Source organism: Tursiops truncatus, chromosome 11 (assembly GCF_011762595.2).
Source record: "Tursiops truncatus isolate mTurTru1 chromosome 11, mTurTru1.mat.Y, whole genome shotgun sequence".
NCBI classification, from domain to species: Eukaryota; Metazoa; Chordata; class Mammalia; order Artiodactyla; family Delphinidae; genus Tursiops; species Tursiops truncatus.
The window spans coordinates 62,517,205-62,533,184 of record NC_047044.1 but is presented as its reverse complement, the minus strand read 5'-3'; the positions used below and the strand labels follow the sequence as shown (position 1 = coordinate 62,533,184).

Genomic DNA, 15,980 nt, shown 5'->3' with positions numbered 1-15,980 from the left:
TATTTGACAGATATTTGTTGAGCACCTGCTGTATGCCAGCTGTGGTTCTAGGCACTGGGGATATGGTGAAAAACAAGATTTCTACCCTGGGGACCTCAGGTTCTCACCTTAGAGCTTGTTCTGTCAGCCCCAGTGCTCCAAGCAGGCCAGGTGCTGGTTGGGAGTAGTGGGCTTCATCACTGGATCTGAGAGTCCTGTCCTCAGTTCCCGTTAAGGAAGATTCTAACAAGACAGTGGCACTGCCATTCTCTCCCTTGTCCTTCTGAACTCCCCAGGGCACCTGCTGGCTCGAGGGTGCTGTCCTTGGGTACCTGTGGTCCCTTACACTTGATGAACTTGAGCCTCCTCTAGGATTCCCAGGGCTCCTGTCTTCCTGCGGGCCAGCGCTGTGTGAGGACTGAAGACGTTTGTGGTCTGTGTGCCTGCCATTCTTTAAGGTTCCACTTTCTCAACCCCGAGTAAGATTTTAGTTCCTGAGACTGGTGTGGAAATGCTGCACTGTCATCCTCGTGCTATGGACAACCGAGCCTTCACTGGTAGAGTTGAGAAGACTTTGCTCAGGATTGGGTCCCATTAGCAGAAGCATGAAATTCTGCTGCAGTTTCCATCATATGCCTGCTTCCCACCTGGTAGTTCTTTACTTTCCTCCTTTGTGCCATTATCTAGCTTGGTTCTACTCAAGAAGGGGGTTTAGAACACAGGGTGAAGGCAACTACATTCCAAAGTTGTAGTTAAAAAATTAACTTTTGCCTCCATGCATGTGAACACTCAAGTATTGCGTATATGCAGTCAAACCCACCAAGGATACAACCACTATTCCCAATCTGGAATGTGGGAGTTTATCAGACTTGAGTGGGGAAAGCAGAAGAGTGTGTGTGGGTGATGATAACTTGGGAGTGGAAACAATTGATGTCAAGGACATTGAAATGGCATCTGTTTTCACCCAGGCTAATTACATGTGTAATGAATGGCTGATGAACCATTATTAATTTCAAGCAAATCTGCAGTTTGCTCTTGGGAAAAGAGCCCTAGTGGTACAGATAATTGGCCTGTGACAGGCCAGTTCTGAATCTCTGCACATTCTTTATTCCTATATAAATGAACAAATTCTTTGTCTCCATACTACTTTAAATGATCGTAGGGACAAAAAGATGGAAGCATTTAGGCAAACACAAGAGGTTATTTTATGCACAAACATCCGTTCTTTGGGGTTCTCATCCTGTGTGCCAGGGACAGAAGCATTCTTTCTCTTCCATCACCCATAATCAGTGGTCCCAGCCGGCAGCCTGGCACTGGTGCCTTTGTCGCAGTGCCAGTGCAATAACAGTGGTCGTTGGGGGGGCTGGCTCTGTAGTAGGCATAATTTTGTTCCTAAGAGAAACAATCAACTGCTGATTTCACGTATGTTCCCCTAAGGGAACTCCCTGGCCGTGGGAGTAGAGTATGGTGGGCTTTTTACCAGGCAGTCCTTAGAAGTTAGGAAACCATTTCTCCCCAGTCTTGACCTCAGGGCCACTTAACCCTTACCCAGTGATTGCACACAAACTCCCCTCTGGCCCAGTGCTTATCACTGTTTGCAGCCAGCAGCAGCCCAGGGGGATGGAAACACCCACTCAGCAGTTGGCCCGGCCAGGAGGTCAGCACGTGAGCACACAGTGCCATCTGCTTTCCAGGCCAAGGTGCACAGACAGCTGGAGTGTAAGGGGCCTTTGCCCCACTCTCCACATCAGCCTAGAAACTAGAGTTCCCCCTCGTAGTTAAACAGGTTGCTGTGGGCGATGCAGAGCCCTGAACTGCACTGTGCGTCCCTTCCACCCTCCCCCCAGAAGCGCACACCCCACTTGCTCTTGATTACAGCATCTGAGACCACAAAGCTCTACAGAGGTCACAACTGCCCCAGGTCCTGCCTCCCTTCCCTTCTGGCTTCTGCAAACTTGCCACTAACCTGAGGGCGCCCCTAGTGTGGGGTTAGCCTGGAAACCCAAGAAAGAAGTGAAGGAAGCTCAGTACCTCTCAAGGACAGTGAACACTTGGGCTGCCTTCTTTTCTCTCCTATCCTCCTCCTCAAGCCCAGAGTCTGCAAAACACCTGTGGGCCACTTGGCATCAGAGCCTCCAACTTTGGGCTTTCCTGCCCCCCTTCCTGGGAAACATTCAGGTGAGGAGAGGCCCACTGGTGTGCTTTGTTTCTTGGGCCCTTGGGGTCTTATCCTTGGGCTGGGTTGCCCCCAGAGCAGGTCCTTACCTCTTATGTGCTCTTATTTAAAGGGCCCACACCCACCCACCTCACTCACCCACAGCCCTGCAGTGGGGCAACACGTGACCCGTCATCGCCAGAGGATGAACCCATAGAGCAGCTTTCCGGGTCCTGGGGGGGACAAGTGGGGCGGTTCCTACCTTGGAAAAGAAGGCATGCCTGGATCTGCTGCTGGGACTGAATACAATTTATTCCAGTGCTAGGGGACGGGAGTCGGGGGGGACCGGGCACTCGCTCCTTATCTGGGCCCGGTCTTGGCAGAACTTAAAATGAAACCATTGCGGAGAGGGAGGGGTTGAGGACCTGGGCTGGGGCCGAGGGAAGCAGCGTGCCAGCACCGTCAGCGGGCAAACCTAAGAGGAAAAGCAGGCCTGGTCTCGGCCCCATTCCTGTTCCCCACCTGTCTCTACCCTTTTCTTCCCTTTCCCTGGCCCTGCCAGACTCTGTCTCCCTGGGCGCCCGCCTCCCCTCCCCTGGAGGGCGGGGCTTGGCGGCACCCACGTGTGTTGGAGTTATATGCTCCCAGCCGGCAGAGGAGCTGGGGAGAGTGGCACCCAGCTGGTGGCCCAGACAGCGAAGCGGCACCATGGCCGGCAAGAAAGTGTGCATTGTAGGCTCTGGTAACTGGTAAGCGGCTCTGTCAAGGAGTACTGGGGGGGGGGGGCTCCCTCAAGTATACAGGAGGTTAGGGAGGGAGGTTTGGTGGGCAGGAGGCAGTCGGTGGGGAGGAAATGCCTCCAGCTCCTGGCCCACCCCTGTTGCTGTCTTCTCTGCCTACCCCGGCAGGACAGACAATGCCCAGACCGCTCCTGGCCCTTGCGTCTCGGCAGCAGCACCTGTTCGCCACGGGAAGGGAGCCTCCAGAGTGCTCCCTGCCTGAAAGGCTGCCTGGGTTAGGGGGTGGGGGGGAGATCAAGAGGCTGGCCCCCTTCTCCAGCAGCAAAGTGTGAGGGAAAGGAAACTGAGTCTCCTTTCTACTGCTAGGTCAGGAGAGACGCAGCGTCACGGGGAGGGGGTGACAAGGAAGGTGGCAGGTAAATAATCCAGTGGCTTCTGTGACATCCTGAGGGGGAGCACTGTCCCCTCCCGCCACTGTTCCTCTCTCACGCCCCCGCTCCTCCACTTTCTGTGCTCCCCCTCCTGCCAGGGGCTCAGCCATCGCCAAGATTGTGGGTGGCAACGCAGCCCAGCTGGCACGCTTTGACCCACGGGTGACCATGTGGGTGTTTGAGGAAGACGTCGGGGGCAGAAAGCTGACAGAGGTCATCAACACACAGCATGAGAATGTCAAATACCTGCCAGGGCACAAGTTGCCCCCCAATGTGGTGAGCCCCAATGCCCCATAAGAAGGGAGAGGGAAGTGGAGGGGGTGCTTCCTGCTGGGAGGGGGCCACTTCACGTGCCACCTGTACTTGAGAAGCATCTCAGGAGGGCTACTCCAGGCACAGGGCGTCCCTGGGCACAGCCCCCAAACTGCTCCCCTGAGCACTTCCTGGGACTGGGGAGAACCTGAATGCATCCCCCTGCATCTCCACCCCACCCCGTGGGCTTCCAGGCAGGAGAGGGACGGGGAGAGGATGAGGAAGTTGGTCTCTGTGGCAACCAAAGACAGGTTCTCTGGCCCCCAGACTTGGAGTCTGGGTAGTGCCTGCCTCGGGCTCTAACCCTGTTACTCATTCACTGGGTTATTAGTAGATGTGGAGACTGCTCCTTGGACTTAAGGTCTTTGGTCAGATCCATGTGGCTTACTCCCCACCTGGAAAGGGGGAGCAGGAAAGACAGCAGGAAGACTGGGGCTCTCCCTTCCCAGTTGGGAGCCCTAAGGAGCAGGGTGATGAAATCTTACTTGGCCTTTTCCTCTTGCCAAGCCCAGACCTCCTTTGGCCTCCCTCACTATCCCACAGCCAAGGGCTAGGAGAGTGCTGAGAGGAGGTTTCCAGGAGTCCTCAAGAACCCAGGACAGCTGGAACCTAGAGGGAATGATGGCTAGGCGGAAGGAATAGAAGTGTCTTGTTCCTCCAGGTTCAGCCCTTCCAGATTCAACCCCCAAACTGCCCTCCTTCTTCCCCACCAGCCTCACCCTGTCTCCTAGATCTCCTGCATGGGGCTCCACAGGGGCTAGAAGCAGTCCGTCAGGCCCATGAACACTGGTCACCCCCACAGGTGGCTGTCCCAGATGTGGTCCAGGCTGCAGTGGATGCTGACATCCTGATCTTCGTGGTACCCCATCAGTTCATCGGCAAGATCTGTGATCAGCTCAAGGGCCACCTGAAGGCAGACACCATTGGCATATCTCTTATTAAGGTGCAGCTAACTGCTGTGGGGCTCAGGGTGGGTGAAGTGCGACAAACAGAAAAGAGCAGAAGTAGGCCAGGAGTTTTCTGAAGAGAGGAGCTGGCTTTGGGGAAGCTTGAGAAACAGATGCGGGGGGCCACTGGGAAGGGGAGGTTGGTTGGGGAGTAGATAAGAGATGAGTTTGGAGGCAGATATCTTGGGGAGTTTAGGAGGTGTACAAGGGATGCCTAGGGGATACAAGAAGTGGGCTTGTTTGAGGAGTTGAGAAGGGAAGCTGGTTTGGAGCAGTGGCTGGGATGGAAGTTGGTTGGGGGTACTCAGGAGTGGGCTGTTTAGGGATGTGGCGGGGATACATTACCTTGGAGAAGTAGGTTGTGGAAGGAGAGTTTTCAGATGGATTCGTTTTCACATGTTATCTGCTCTCCTCACAGCTAGCTTTGGCTGCACTGGAATAGGGGAGGACCTTTGGGGAGGGACATTGATGAACAGTGAATTTGCAATGGGCAGGATTTCTAGGTGGGAAGCCCTCAGTTGGGGATAAAAGGCACCTGGCCTGAGCTCCATCCTGTGCCCAGGGGGTAGACGAGGGCCCCAACGGGCTGAAGCTCATCTCTGAAGTGATTGGGGAGCGCCTTGGCATCCCCATGAGCGTGCTGATGGGGGCCAACATTGCCAGCGAGGTGGCTGATGAGAAGTTCTGTGAGACAACCATTGGTGAGACCCCACCACCCACATAGATAATGCAACTCCAGTTACATCGCCTCCCCAGGCTATATTCCCCACCCACTTAGCCATCTTCTCCCCATAAGGCAGGTGAAGGAAGAAGATCCCAGCATCAAAGGTGAGGGGAGTTGGGGCACCCCTACGGCAAGAGCTGTAGGTCCTGCTTAGGGCAGTTGTGGGAAGAAGAGTCAAGAGTCCCTTCTTAAAGCCTTATCCCCTCCCTACTTTAGGCTGCAAGGACCTGGCCCAGGGACAGCTTCTGAAAGAGCTGATGCAGACACCCAATTTCCGCATCACGGTGGTGCAAGAGGTGGACACAGTAGAGCTCTGTGGGGCCTTAAAGGTGAGAGGGCTTCAGAGGCAGCTATGGGGTGGGGAGAAGGCCCTGAAAGAGGGCCTGGCTTAGCTGTACAAGGTTGCTGGGACTCCAGGCACTCACTGCCCTTCCCCACCAAGTCTGCCGATTACTTACCATCAGACATTGGGCTTCCTTCTTCCTTTCCCCTATAGCCCCTTGTGGGACATCCCTGTCCCTGGCTCCAAAGGTTGGTCCAGGGGGAAGAGGAGATGCCCAGGGGGAGCACTCAGGCTAATGGGAGATAAGACGTCCAGGACACCCAGACAGATTGATGGCCAGAACTCTGGATCCTGGACAGACCTATGGATGGATATCGGGGGCATAGAACAAAATAGCCGTGGTTGGGAGGGCGAGGTAGAAGACTGGTTTTCAGGAAAAGTCCTCAAGGATGGAGTATAGGGCAGGGCTGGGGAGCCGGAAAGCACAAGCGCAGGCTAAAAGAAGGGAGTGCAGCAAGTGGGAAAACCAAGAGGTGAAAATAGTTGAGGAGCCCACCCACCTTCCTTCACTTATTCAGTGAGCGTGTCATGGCTGATGGGAGGGGCATGAGGCAGGTGCCGAAGGCCCCAAGTGGGGCCTGCGGGAGGGGATCCTTTCTCACCCGTGACTTCACTCTTCAAAGAATATAGTGGCCGTGGGGGCTGGCTTCTGTGATGGGCTGGGTTTTGGCGACAACACCAAGGCGGCCGTGATCCGACTGGGGCTCATGGAGATGATCGCTTTCACCAAGCTCTTCTGCAGTGGCCCTGTGTCCCCTGCCACCTTCTTGGAGAGCTGCGGTGTTGCTGATCTCATCACTACCTGCTACGGAGGGCGGAACCGCAAGGTGGCCGAGGCCTTCGCCCGCACAGGAAAGGTGGGCCCTGGGGAGAATGAAGAATGGAGGGTGGGCCCCTGTAGGTGTTCAGGGAGAGGAACGTGGCTCGAGGCATCTCTTGAACACAGACATTAAGATTGTTGGGAACATTCCCAGCCTTTCTTTCCTCTTAAGACCCACCTCCTCCCAGAGTCCCAGACTCTCTGTCTCACACTGACAACCCTCCTCTCCCATTTCCATTTGCCTGTCCTGTTTTCTTCACAGTCCATTGAGCAGCTGGAGAAAGAGATGCTGAATGGGCAGAAGCTGCAGGGGCCCCAGACAGCCCGGGAGCTACACGGCATCCTCCAGCGCAAGGGCCTGCTGGACAAGTAAGCGTCTGCCCCAGCCCCACTGATGGAGGGAACCACTGACAGAAGTGTTCTCCCCATTCATCATCTTCCTGAACCCTCCTCAGTCTGTGAAGTGGGCAGACAGAGCCTAGAGCTTGGCCAGGGTCTGGTATGCCCGCTGTCCCCCAGCTCGTTCGTTGTCTTTGAATTCTTTCCAGTCTAGTGCTCTTTATACCACATTGCTTGGACCCCTCTGCGTGGCCGCTCTCTGTCCTTTCCTCCTTGTCCTCTGCTATAGGGGTGGACAGGAATAAGCTCCTCTGACTGTTCTGCCTCTTTGTCCATCACCCTCAGTCTAAGCTGCTCCCCCAAGGCCAACCCTTTTGTTCCGTGAATCCTGTCCTGGGTGCTGAGGTGTGAGGAAAAGGAAAGTCTCTGCTTCAAGGTGCTCCTTTTCAGGGAGCACAAGACAGCAGGGGTGATGGGCTGATCAGAGCAGAACTTGGTTGATCTGGGAAAGAATCCTAGAGCAAGAGAGTACGAAACAGGCTCAGAAGATCGGCTCGCGGCTGGTCAGGGTAAAGCCTCCTGGTAAAGGGAGCGGCCTGGGCAACAGGCTGGGAAGAAGGAAACTGGCATTTATTGAGCACCTTCACATAATTCATAATCACTTCTTCACTACTTTGTTATATTGACCCTGTTTTACAGCTGATGTTACTGAGGCTTGCCTAATTGGAACAAAAAGTTCATGCCAGGGTTCAATACCATAGGGAGCAGGGCAATAGAAACCTGACCCTAAACCCCGGGGCTAGGAAATACACATTCTCAGCGATGGGAAATTGAGAGCCAGAGTCCGCCTGAGCTCCAAGGCGGGAGAGTAGGGAGTGGAGGGTTAGGGGATTTGCCTGGAGGCCCAGCTGGTTCTGTCCTTCCCCATTCTAGGTTCCCTCTGTTCATGGCTGTGTACAAGGTATGCTACGAGAACCAGCCAGTAGGTGAATTCATTCGCTGCCTGCAGAATCATCCAGAACATCTGTGAGCAGGGCTGGGGCCCAGGCCAGGCAGCCTCTTTACCCCAGCGGAGACAGGCAGAAGCTTGGGGTGCCTGGCCACCACGATCTCTGGGACTCCCCACACAGTAGCGTCTTCTCAGCTTTTCACTGGAGGACAGGTGCCTGTGGGCCCGGCCACCTGCCTGGAGATCTTGAAGCACAAGCAGCCCGCAGCCTCCTGCCACCTCATCGCACCAGAAGTGGAGTTGCCTAGTCCCTCTCCATATGTGGGGCTTTCTCCCTGTCCTCTGGGAGGGGTAGAATCAGCCCCAGTGCTGCCTGCTTTGAGTATGTGGGGGGAGGAGGGGAGGGGAGGGAGGCAAGGCAAAGAGGCCTCACACAGACCAGGACTGCTGTCCTCAAGCCCAGTTAATGGCTAAAGAAGTACCTCAGCTGCAAGAGGGATGAGGCGAGGGCTGCAGGGAGGGGTCTGGGCTTTTGGGCTGATGTAGACCTCTGCCAGGCCCCACATGGCATCAATGGATCTCTGTTTGTTCGCAAAATACAACCCCCTTCTAGCTTCTCCTAGAAACCTCAGCTTCTTCTGAGGTTTCCTCAGAAACCTCTGGTCATCCCCTTCCCCCTCCCCCAGGCTGCCTGGCACCAGAGTTGCTGCCACGCTGGCATCTCTGGCCATGGGGCTTGTCATTCTCTCCTGGGACTTCCCAGTTCCTAGTTCTTTGCCAGCTCCACCCCACCATGTGTGACCTTTCCAAGGCTCTCTCACCCTCCCTGCCAGCACCCTCTCTGGGGAGCAGAACTTAATCTGCTGACAGAGCTACACCTCTTCACAGCAGGCTCAGATCACTCTACTCCCTGTGACCTTTGTAATTGCCCTGCCTCCCTTCTCAGGAGCTCTAGTGGGGGGAGGTGTCAGCTGGGTCCCTCCTGCTGCTATCTCCCCAGGACATCTTGGATCCACCCCTTACCTCCTAAACCCTGTCCCTAGTTCTCAGCTACCCCCAGAGCAGCCAGGGCAGCTAACCGGTTCCTGTATCTGCAGGCCAGGGAGCCAGAGAGTGGGTAAGGGAGGATGAGCAGGTCCTCATCTCTGTGGTCTGAATTCCAAGGCCGGCTCTCCTTTGTCACCTGAAGGCCTTCTCATGAGGTATTGACTACTTCAGCACCTCAGGAGCTGGGAAACTCGTGGAGGAGGAAAAAAATTCAAGCCTCCGTACCAGCTGGGGTGAGGGAAGAACAGGAAGGGGAGGAGGGAGAGGAGTGTGCTTTGCAGTGGCCTTGCTCCAGGATGGAATGGCAGCCGGAGAATGTCACCGGTCAGCAGCTTGGACCCCTGGCTATAAATAGAGGCCGAGGGCTCCTGTCACATCCAGCAGAGGGTCTCAGCTTCCTGTGTGGCAGCATCTGGCATGCTGTGGCTCTGGCCAGCATTATGTTAACCCTCCCTTACTCCTGGACAAACCAGGGAGGCAGGCTCCTCTCAGCCCCTAGCCCCTGAGAAGTCAGTCTTACCAGTGAAGGGCGGAGCTGCCTGGATCAGGCAGCGAGAGTGAGGGGCACAGTCACCCCAGATCTGGCTGGGCTCAGGAGCTGCTTCCCCAGGAGGTCAAAGTCGGGGCAGAAAGACAGCTCCCTTCCCTAGGCTGCAGCTGCGACCCTCTTAGATAGTCAAAAACCTTTGCCTACTTTTTTTTTTTTTTGCTGTACGCGGGCGTCTCACTGTTGTGGCCTCTCCCGTTGCGGAGCACAGGCTCCGGACGCGCAGGCTTAGCGGCCATGGCTCACGGGCCCAGCCGCTCCGCGGCATGTGGGATCCTCCAGGACCGGGGCACGAACCCGTGTCCCCTGCATCGGCAGGCGGACTCTCAACGACTGCGCCACCAGGGAAGCCCCCCTTTGCCTACTTTTGCTCACTCCACAATTAACTGAATCTGAGGCTTTCGAACAAGGCTTGTCTACCTAATAAAGCGTGGTTTTTGCATAAACAAATTAGGGAAGGGCGCTTAAGTGCATGTGGTAGGGCGTATGCATGTACATGTTTTCACTCATGCCGGAGGAAAAACGAAAAAAGGAAAAGAAATCCTTCGTCGATCATTCCAGCCACTCCCGGCCCCTTGCAGGGGTGCCCACGCAGTCCCCCTTCCCCCAAATGGCACCCCCTCCCAACCCCTTCCCGGCGCTTCTTTGGGGCTTTGTCAAGCCGCCTGCAAGCGGGGAGGTCACATACGGGACAGAAACATTACGGAGATTCGACCCTCGCGCCTACTCCGTGGCCATGGCCAAACCTGCCGCAATCCTCGGCGGTCCAAGCCTCGCAGGGCGGGTCGGGTTCCTGAGCTCGGCTGAAGGCCTGCCCAGGGTAAGAGGGCAGCTCCAGGCTGTAGGGGCCGCGCAGCCCCCTCCAGAGGGCGGACTCCGAGAGAACCTACCCAGCTACCGGAGACGTCACCGCGCCGCAGGCTGGGGATTGGCCGGCTCTCTTCTGTGGTGACTGAGTATCCTAAAAGTTCCCGTTCCAGAGTTTGGGTCGCCAAAGACCCTTTCTCAACGGAGAATGACTACAACCCCCAGAAACCAACGGGCCTCTCCGAGAGGAAGGCTCGTCTGAGGATGCGTAGTAAGGGCGGCTGACCCGGAAGCCGGATGTTCAAAGGCAGCAACCAGTCGGAGCTGCAGCCGGCGCGGGCTCTCGTCTCGGTGGGCGGGGTTATGCTGCGTCTGGCGCGAGGGGCAGTACCTCGCGTCGGGAGCGCAATCCTAGAGCTTTAGCGGAGCGTGGGGGTGCGAGAAAGGGTGGCGTTCCGCACCAATAGCGCCTCAGCGTTCAGGGTTGTCCCTGGGCGGTACCCTCACTCTTCTGGACCCGGGTGCTGCTTCCGGCTGAGCTAGGAGGTCGCGCAGGCAGGAGGCCTCGGTCGGAAGGGAGGGAGCGGCAGCATCCAGGTACGGCGTCTGCCAGGCCCGAGCCTGGGCCGCCTGTCCGCAGAGGCGCGCCCGCTCGGGCCGGCCTTTGCTTTCCGCATCCTCCCACGCCCAGTCTTCGGGCTTCGGCGCCCTTGAGGTTGCTGCGTACCCTGTGCCGCGATCTGCGCCGCTTCCAGCCCAGCTAGCTCCTTGCGGCTGTAGGTTCCTGTCACACCGTGACTGCCACCGCGCATCTCGGCCCTCCACGCTCTGACTCCAGTAGCTCTGACCCTTCCGTGTCTTGCAGTCCGCTGCGCCCTGAAATGCAGCTTTCCCGGGCACCCTTCCTGCTTATCGATTAACTGGATCCGCTCCTTTGCTGCTTTCAATTCCTGGAATGCTCTCCCCCTCCCTCTTCTATACCGGTGTAAATCCTGCCCACCCTTCTAAAACGACAGCTGCCCAACCCCCACACCCCCGTCCCCACCTTTCTGCTGACTTTCCTTGAGCCTCCACCTTGTCTTTGAACTCTCAAAACGCCTCTTCTCTTCTGGTCACCGGCGTCTTCCACTTCGTCTAACAGAATTTTGGGTGCATAGCTTATCCCCATCAGACCATAAGCTCCTTTGAGACACAAGCCATATTCTCTGCAGCCTTTATAGCACGAGTAAAAGGTAGACAGATAAGTGAGTAAATCTAAGCTGAGGTGGGTGGATCCATTTGAGGAAATGAGTTTTCCAGAGGAGAGACCTGAGCCTTGAGGTCCTCCCATGTTTAGGGGGCAGAAAAAGAGAAAAGAGCCACAATCTGAAAAGGTTTTTGCAGATTGCACCCCTATGTCATTTCCATTATGGTTCTTGTTTTCTTTTTCCTGTTTTTCTGAAACCTTCAGTCTAACCCCATAAAAGACCCAGCCTTGAGCTTTATTGAGAAAATGGATGTCCCTCAGATGAGAATGTTCTCCTGCTAACCTCAAAAGTTTTCTTCATTTCCAAGGTTAATCCTTCTACCTGGGCTTCTAATTTCATCTTTTCCTGGGCCATCCTAGATTTTGTTCCATCCCATCCACCTCACTTTTATCCTCAGTTTAGCCACGTTTCTTCTCCTCTAAAACATAGTCATATCTCCTTATCAATAAGCAAAACAAAACTAGAATTTACTTGACCTTGTTACCTTTTCAGGCTGCTGCCCTATCACTCCTGTTCGCTTAACCAGCAAATCACAAGAATATCAATTCTTATCTTTGGGGTGAGAGGGAGTTATGATCCTTCTAATAATGTTTTTCTGCGTCCTAGAAAAAATGCACAGACACGTGAACCTCGCGGGACGGGGTTCATGGGGCCTGCTGGGGCTCTGGCTAAGAATCCATGCTTTTTACTTAATGCCTGTTCCAATTTAGTGCACTAAATTGACTTCTGTCCTAGGTTTACCTGTGATCTGGTCACCTGTTCCCATCCAGTGATCCCATCTGACCAGTTTTCATGGCACTTTACAGTAGTGTTTCCCAATTTTTATTCTGGCCCAGTACACCCAAAGATACAGCATACCTCTGTCAGTGGTAGTGACTTGATACAGCAGTGATTTTCAACCACTGTTGTAGTTAAATGAAAATGCATCCCAGATGTTTCTGGAATTTCCTACCTGTTTTCTTTCCGTAATTGTTTTCTTTCTTCAAACTGGCGTTCCCTTGGCCTCTTTCTCTTGGGTTTTATCATCTGTTTCAGTGACACTTGTTACTTCCATATGTATCCGTAGCCTAGCCTCTCTCCTAGGATTTGTTCCAAATTTGCATATCCATGTGCCTGACAGACATCATCACATGAATATTGTATTGAGCATCTTTTCTTTCTTGTTTTTTTTGGAGGGGGGCTGCGTTCGGTCTTCGTTGCTGCGCGTGGGCTTTCTCTTGTTGCAGAGAGCGGGGGCTTCTCTTCGTTGCAGTATGCGGGCTTCTCATTGCGGTGGCTTCTCTTGTTGCGGAGCACGGGCTCTAGGCGCGTGGGGCTCAGTGGTGGTGGCTCGCGGGCTCTAGAGCGCAGGCTCAGTAGTTGTGGCGCACGGGCTTAGTTGCTCTGCGACATGTGGGATCTTCCCGGACCAGGGATGGAACCCGTGTCCCCTGCATTGGCAGGCGGATTCTTAACCACTGCGCCACCAGGGAAGTCCCTTTATTGAGCATCTTAACTTTAACATGTCCAGTTCATGATCTTCTTGACTGATGCTTATTGACACCACCATCCCCCTACACACACAGTGACACACACCTGTTTCTTCTTTCTTCTATTAGCAGTATCCCACTCCATAAAGTTTCCTCAGTTGTTAACTTGGAGATATTTTCAGCTTTGCCCTAGCCCATTCAGTTAATAAGCCTTGTTCTACCTCTAGAATAACTTCTTCATCTGTCTTCTGTTTTTCCGTTGCCCTGCCTTAGCTCAGGATCTGTGAAAAGTTTTTGTTAATTTGAAAATAGGAGAAATCTCAGGTTGGATTAGACAAGTGAGGAAAATGAGGTTCTAGAAAAATTTCATCTGTCAGTAGATCTGTCAGTCTTCTAGGCAAGATGTACTATCCTGTCCTTCTTCCTCCAGCCCTGAGAAGAGGTGGTCCTATAACTGGTTAGCATCTGGCCAGGGTAATGGGGGATAGGAGGAGAAAGAATAAGTGAGGGGGAGGTTGAAGGCTGCAGGTCTCTTTGCTGGGAGCTTGTTTATTACCTTAGTGTCCTGCTCTGTGTGTATATGTGTGTTCTTTTTGTTTGTTTTTTTTAAATAAATTTATTTATTTTATTTATTTTTGGCTGCATTGGGGTTCTTCGTTGCTGCACCCGGGCTTTCTCTAGTTGCCGTGAGCAGGGGCTACTCTTCGTTGCGGTGCGAGGGCTTCTTGTTGCGGAGCACGGGCTCTAGGCACGTGGGCTCTAGAGCGCAGGCTCAGTAGTTGTGGCACACGGGCTTAGTTGCTCCGTGGCACGTGTGTGTTTTCTTACTGTCTCACAGCTTGGGGTCCTTTCAAACCCCAGATAACCTGAATACAACCCTTTCTCATCTTGTCCCTGTGCCATTTGGTTTTCTTCCTCTGACCTTATTTAATGTCACTTTCAATAGTCACTTGGAATTATGATTCAAGGAAGCTGTGCCTCAGTTCAGTGTGGGATCTACCCTCAGGGACTGGCTCAAAGGCAGTGTTCAGCCCATGGGACTTACTCTGAGAAGCACTTAGATGTCACACCCTACCCCTGACCCCCTCAACCAGCTAACCTGAACTTTTCTCCTTTCATATTCTTGACTTTTAAGAAAGAAGTTATTCTCACTAACTTCAGTCTTTTAATTTTAATTCCCTCAACAGAGAGGAGGCTGAGAATATACATTCATAGTCCCAAACTGAGGAACGTTTTGTTCAAGATGAGAGATTCCCATTCTAAACTTTCTCTTGTTCCCTGGCTCAGAATGTCCAGGGAAATGTCCAGGGAACAGTTAAGTTGGAAGTAATTTATCTCATGCAAATGTGAGTTAATTTGCTGGGGACACAGTAAGTTTCATTTTAGCCCTTGGGATAGGTTCTTGGTTTTATGTTTGGAATTCAAGATTAATGCTGTAGAAGGTTATGTCTAACTAAAATAACATAAACATACTGTTGGCACTATTTCAAGTATATTATGGCTTAAACAGATGCTTGAAGACTAACCTGGGAACCTGAGCACCATAAATAAGATGGTTTTATGGGAAAACAAATTGGATATTGCCCAAGGCTCCCATTCGGTCCTCCTACAGAGAATAATTCACTGCTAATGTTTAATCTCTGGCTACTTCAATAAATTCCCTACTAGCCAGAAAAACTGATGTATGCCTAAAGTAATATACCAATTAAGAACATTTCTGGGTGGTCCATACCAGTCATGTCTTTCCATAAACATGGAGGGTCAGGTGTTAGCTGTAATGTCATTCAGATACACCTGGTTCCAGCTGTGTTTCTGTATCTCGTATGCAGACTTTATTTGCCCTTTTGAATCTTAAGACTTCCCAAACAATATCTTCCAGTATAAGACTGCATATGTCTAGGGGCCATTCAGAATAGAGTGCAGACAAACTGAGAAGTTATAGAATGGTCTTAAACAGGTAAGTGGGCTGGGCAGATGAGGCCTTATCCTTGGGTCTAAATCTAGTCTGTCTTTGTAGGGGACAACATGCCAACTGCCAAGCAACTAGCCGACATTGGCTACAAGACCTTCTCCACCTCCATGATGCTCCTCACTGTTTACGGGGGCTACCTCTGCAGTGTCCGAGTCTACCACTATTTCCAGCGGCGCAGCTCCCAGCGCCAGGCTGCAGAAGAACAGAAGACCTCAGGAGTCCCGTAGAACTGGGGGGCAGCAGAGAGACCTGAGGCATGTTGTGGAAAGACCTCACCTGCAATCATTTCTGAGTCAAAAGGATCAGGGCCTTAATGGTTTTCGAACTCTGCTGGGAAAAAGTGCCCATGTTTTTTCTGGTACAGTCAGTTTGGAGAGGCTATTGAATCATAACAGGAATGGGAGGGTGAGGCACACCTACAGACATTAAATATTTTGCCATGTCTGTGTCTTGGTGTTTTTGTTTACTTGAACAGGGTATGGACTACAGAGGTGGGGTCTTGACTACCAGTTTTCTAGTCACAGACTGGATTTCCATATCTTGAGCTCTTAGCACCCATGAAGTAGGGGATATACAGTTCTAGGAGTAGTAATCTCAGCTCTCCTGATCTCAGAGAAAAGACTGTCCCAGCATCTGTATAAATCTCCTGAGAAGACTCTGTAAAGACCAAAGCTCTTTTGTGGTCAGTGACCATTCCTGGACCAATTAAACTGTGTCCAGGTAATGGAGTTCTCTGGCCAGCTTGGCCGCATGTGCACTTCTGAGCCAAGGAGGCAGAGACCCTTGTTTAACAGCTGTTAAAATTGCACAAAATGGAGGCGGATAGTTCTTAAAATGTGAAGGGCTTTTGGGCAGCCTACAGTAATGCAGTCCATCTCCTTAAGCATAGTGGGTATAGTATTAGCATCAGGGTTGATTTCTCACTGTGCCACTGCACAAGAATCTACCTGCAGGTCTGATTGCAGAGTTGTGAAGAGGATTTGAAAGAAAACGATGCATTCAAGGTAAAATCCAACTATGAAGAGATATTCTTGCCATCGTTTTTTTTTTTGGCCACGCGGCATGTGGAATCTTAGTTTGAACCCGTGCCCCCTGCAGCGGAAGCCCAGAGTCTTAACCACTAGACCGCCAGGGAAGTCCCACCACCATTTC

At 52.9% G+C, this 15,980-nt stretch overlaps 2 protein-coding genes and 1 long non-coding RNA gene across 4 annotated transcripts; 2 read left to right on the top strand and 1 right to left on the bottom strand.

Moving 5' to 3' along the window:
• Positions 1 to 50: 50 nt before the first annotated feature.
• GPD1 (glycerol-3-phosphate dehydrogenase 1) lies at positions 51 to 8,356 on the top strand. The gene is made up of 10 exons (XM_033866737.2): positions 51 to 629; positions 2,070 to 2,157; positions 2,697 to 2,883; positions 3,404 to 3,581; positions 4,420 to 4,560; positions 5,127 to 5,265; positions 5,505 to 5,617; positions 6,255 to 6,488; positions 6,714 to 6,820; positions 7,724 to 8,356. Exons 1-10 carry the CDS (start codon positions 585 to 587, stop codon positions 7,818 to 7,820), a joined length of 1,329 nt encoding a protein of 442 aa, XP_033722628.2. The 5' UTR covers positions 51 to 584; the 3' UTR covers positions 7,821 to 8,356.
• LOC117314257 (uncharacterized) lies at positions 962 to 4,472 on the bottom strand. Its single transcript, XR_004528973.2, has 2 exons — positions 4,337 to 4,472; positions 962 to 1,371 (listed from the first exon to the last, which is right to left on the bottom strand). It is a non-coding gene; the product is annotated as an uncharacterized lncRNA (long non-coding RNA).
• Positions 8,357 to 10,359: 2,003 nt separating the features above from the next.
• Positions 10,360 to 15,272, top strand: COX14 (cytochrome c oxidase assembly factor COX14). Of its 2 annotated transcripts, none has more exons than XM_033866738.2 (2): positions 10,360 to 10,737; positions 14,874 to 15,272. In XM_033866738.2, the coding sequence occupies exon 2, from the start codon at positions 14,882 to 14,884 to the stop codon at positions 15,053 to 15,055; it is 174 nt and encodes a 57-aa protein (XP_033722629.1). In that variant the 5' UTR covers positions 10,360 to 10,737; positions 14,874 to 14,881; the 3' UTR covers positions 15,056 to 15,272. The 2 variants fall into 2 exon arrangements, with proteins under 2 accessions (XP_033722629.1, XP_073644792.1); XM_073788691.1 differs by lacking the exon at positions 10,360 to 10,737 and adding an exon at positions 10,796 to 14,202.
• Positions 15,273 to 15,980: the final 708 nt, after the last annotated feature.

Bases quoted from the DNA above. Each gene is read 5' to 3' on its own strand.
- COX14 (XM_033866738.2), top strand. From the start codon at position 14,882: ATGCCAACTGCCAAGCAACTAGCCGACATTGGCTACAAGACCTTCTCC.
- GPD1 (XM_033866737.2), top strand. From the start codon at position 585: ATGAAATTCTGCTGCAGTTTCCATCATATGCCTGCTTCCCACCTG. The intron at 3,582-4,419 runs GTGAGCCCCAAT...TCACCCCCACAG, and splicing joins ACAAGTTGCCCCCCAATGTG to GTGGCTGTCCCAGATGTGGT. The intron at 6,821-7,723 runs GTAAGCGTCTGC...TCCCCATTCTAG, and splicing joins CGCAAGGGCCTGCTGGACAA to GTTCCCTCTGTTCATGGCTG.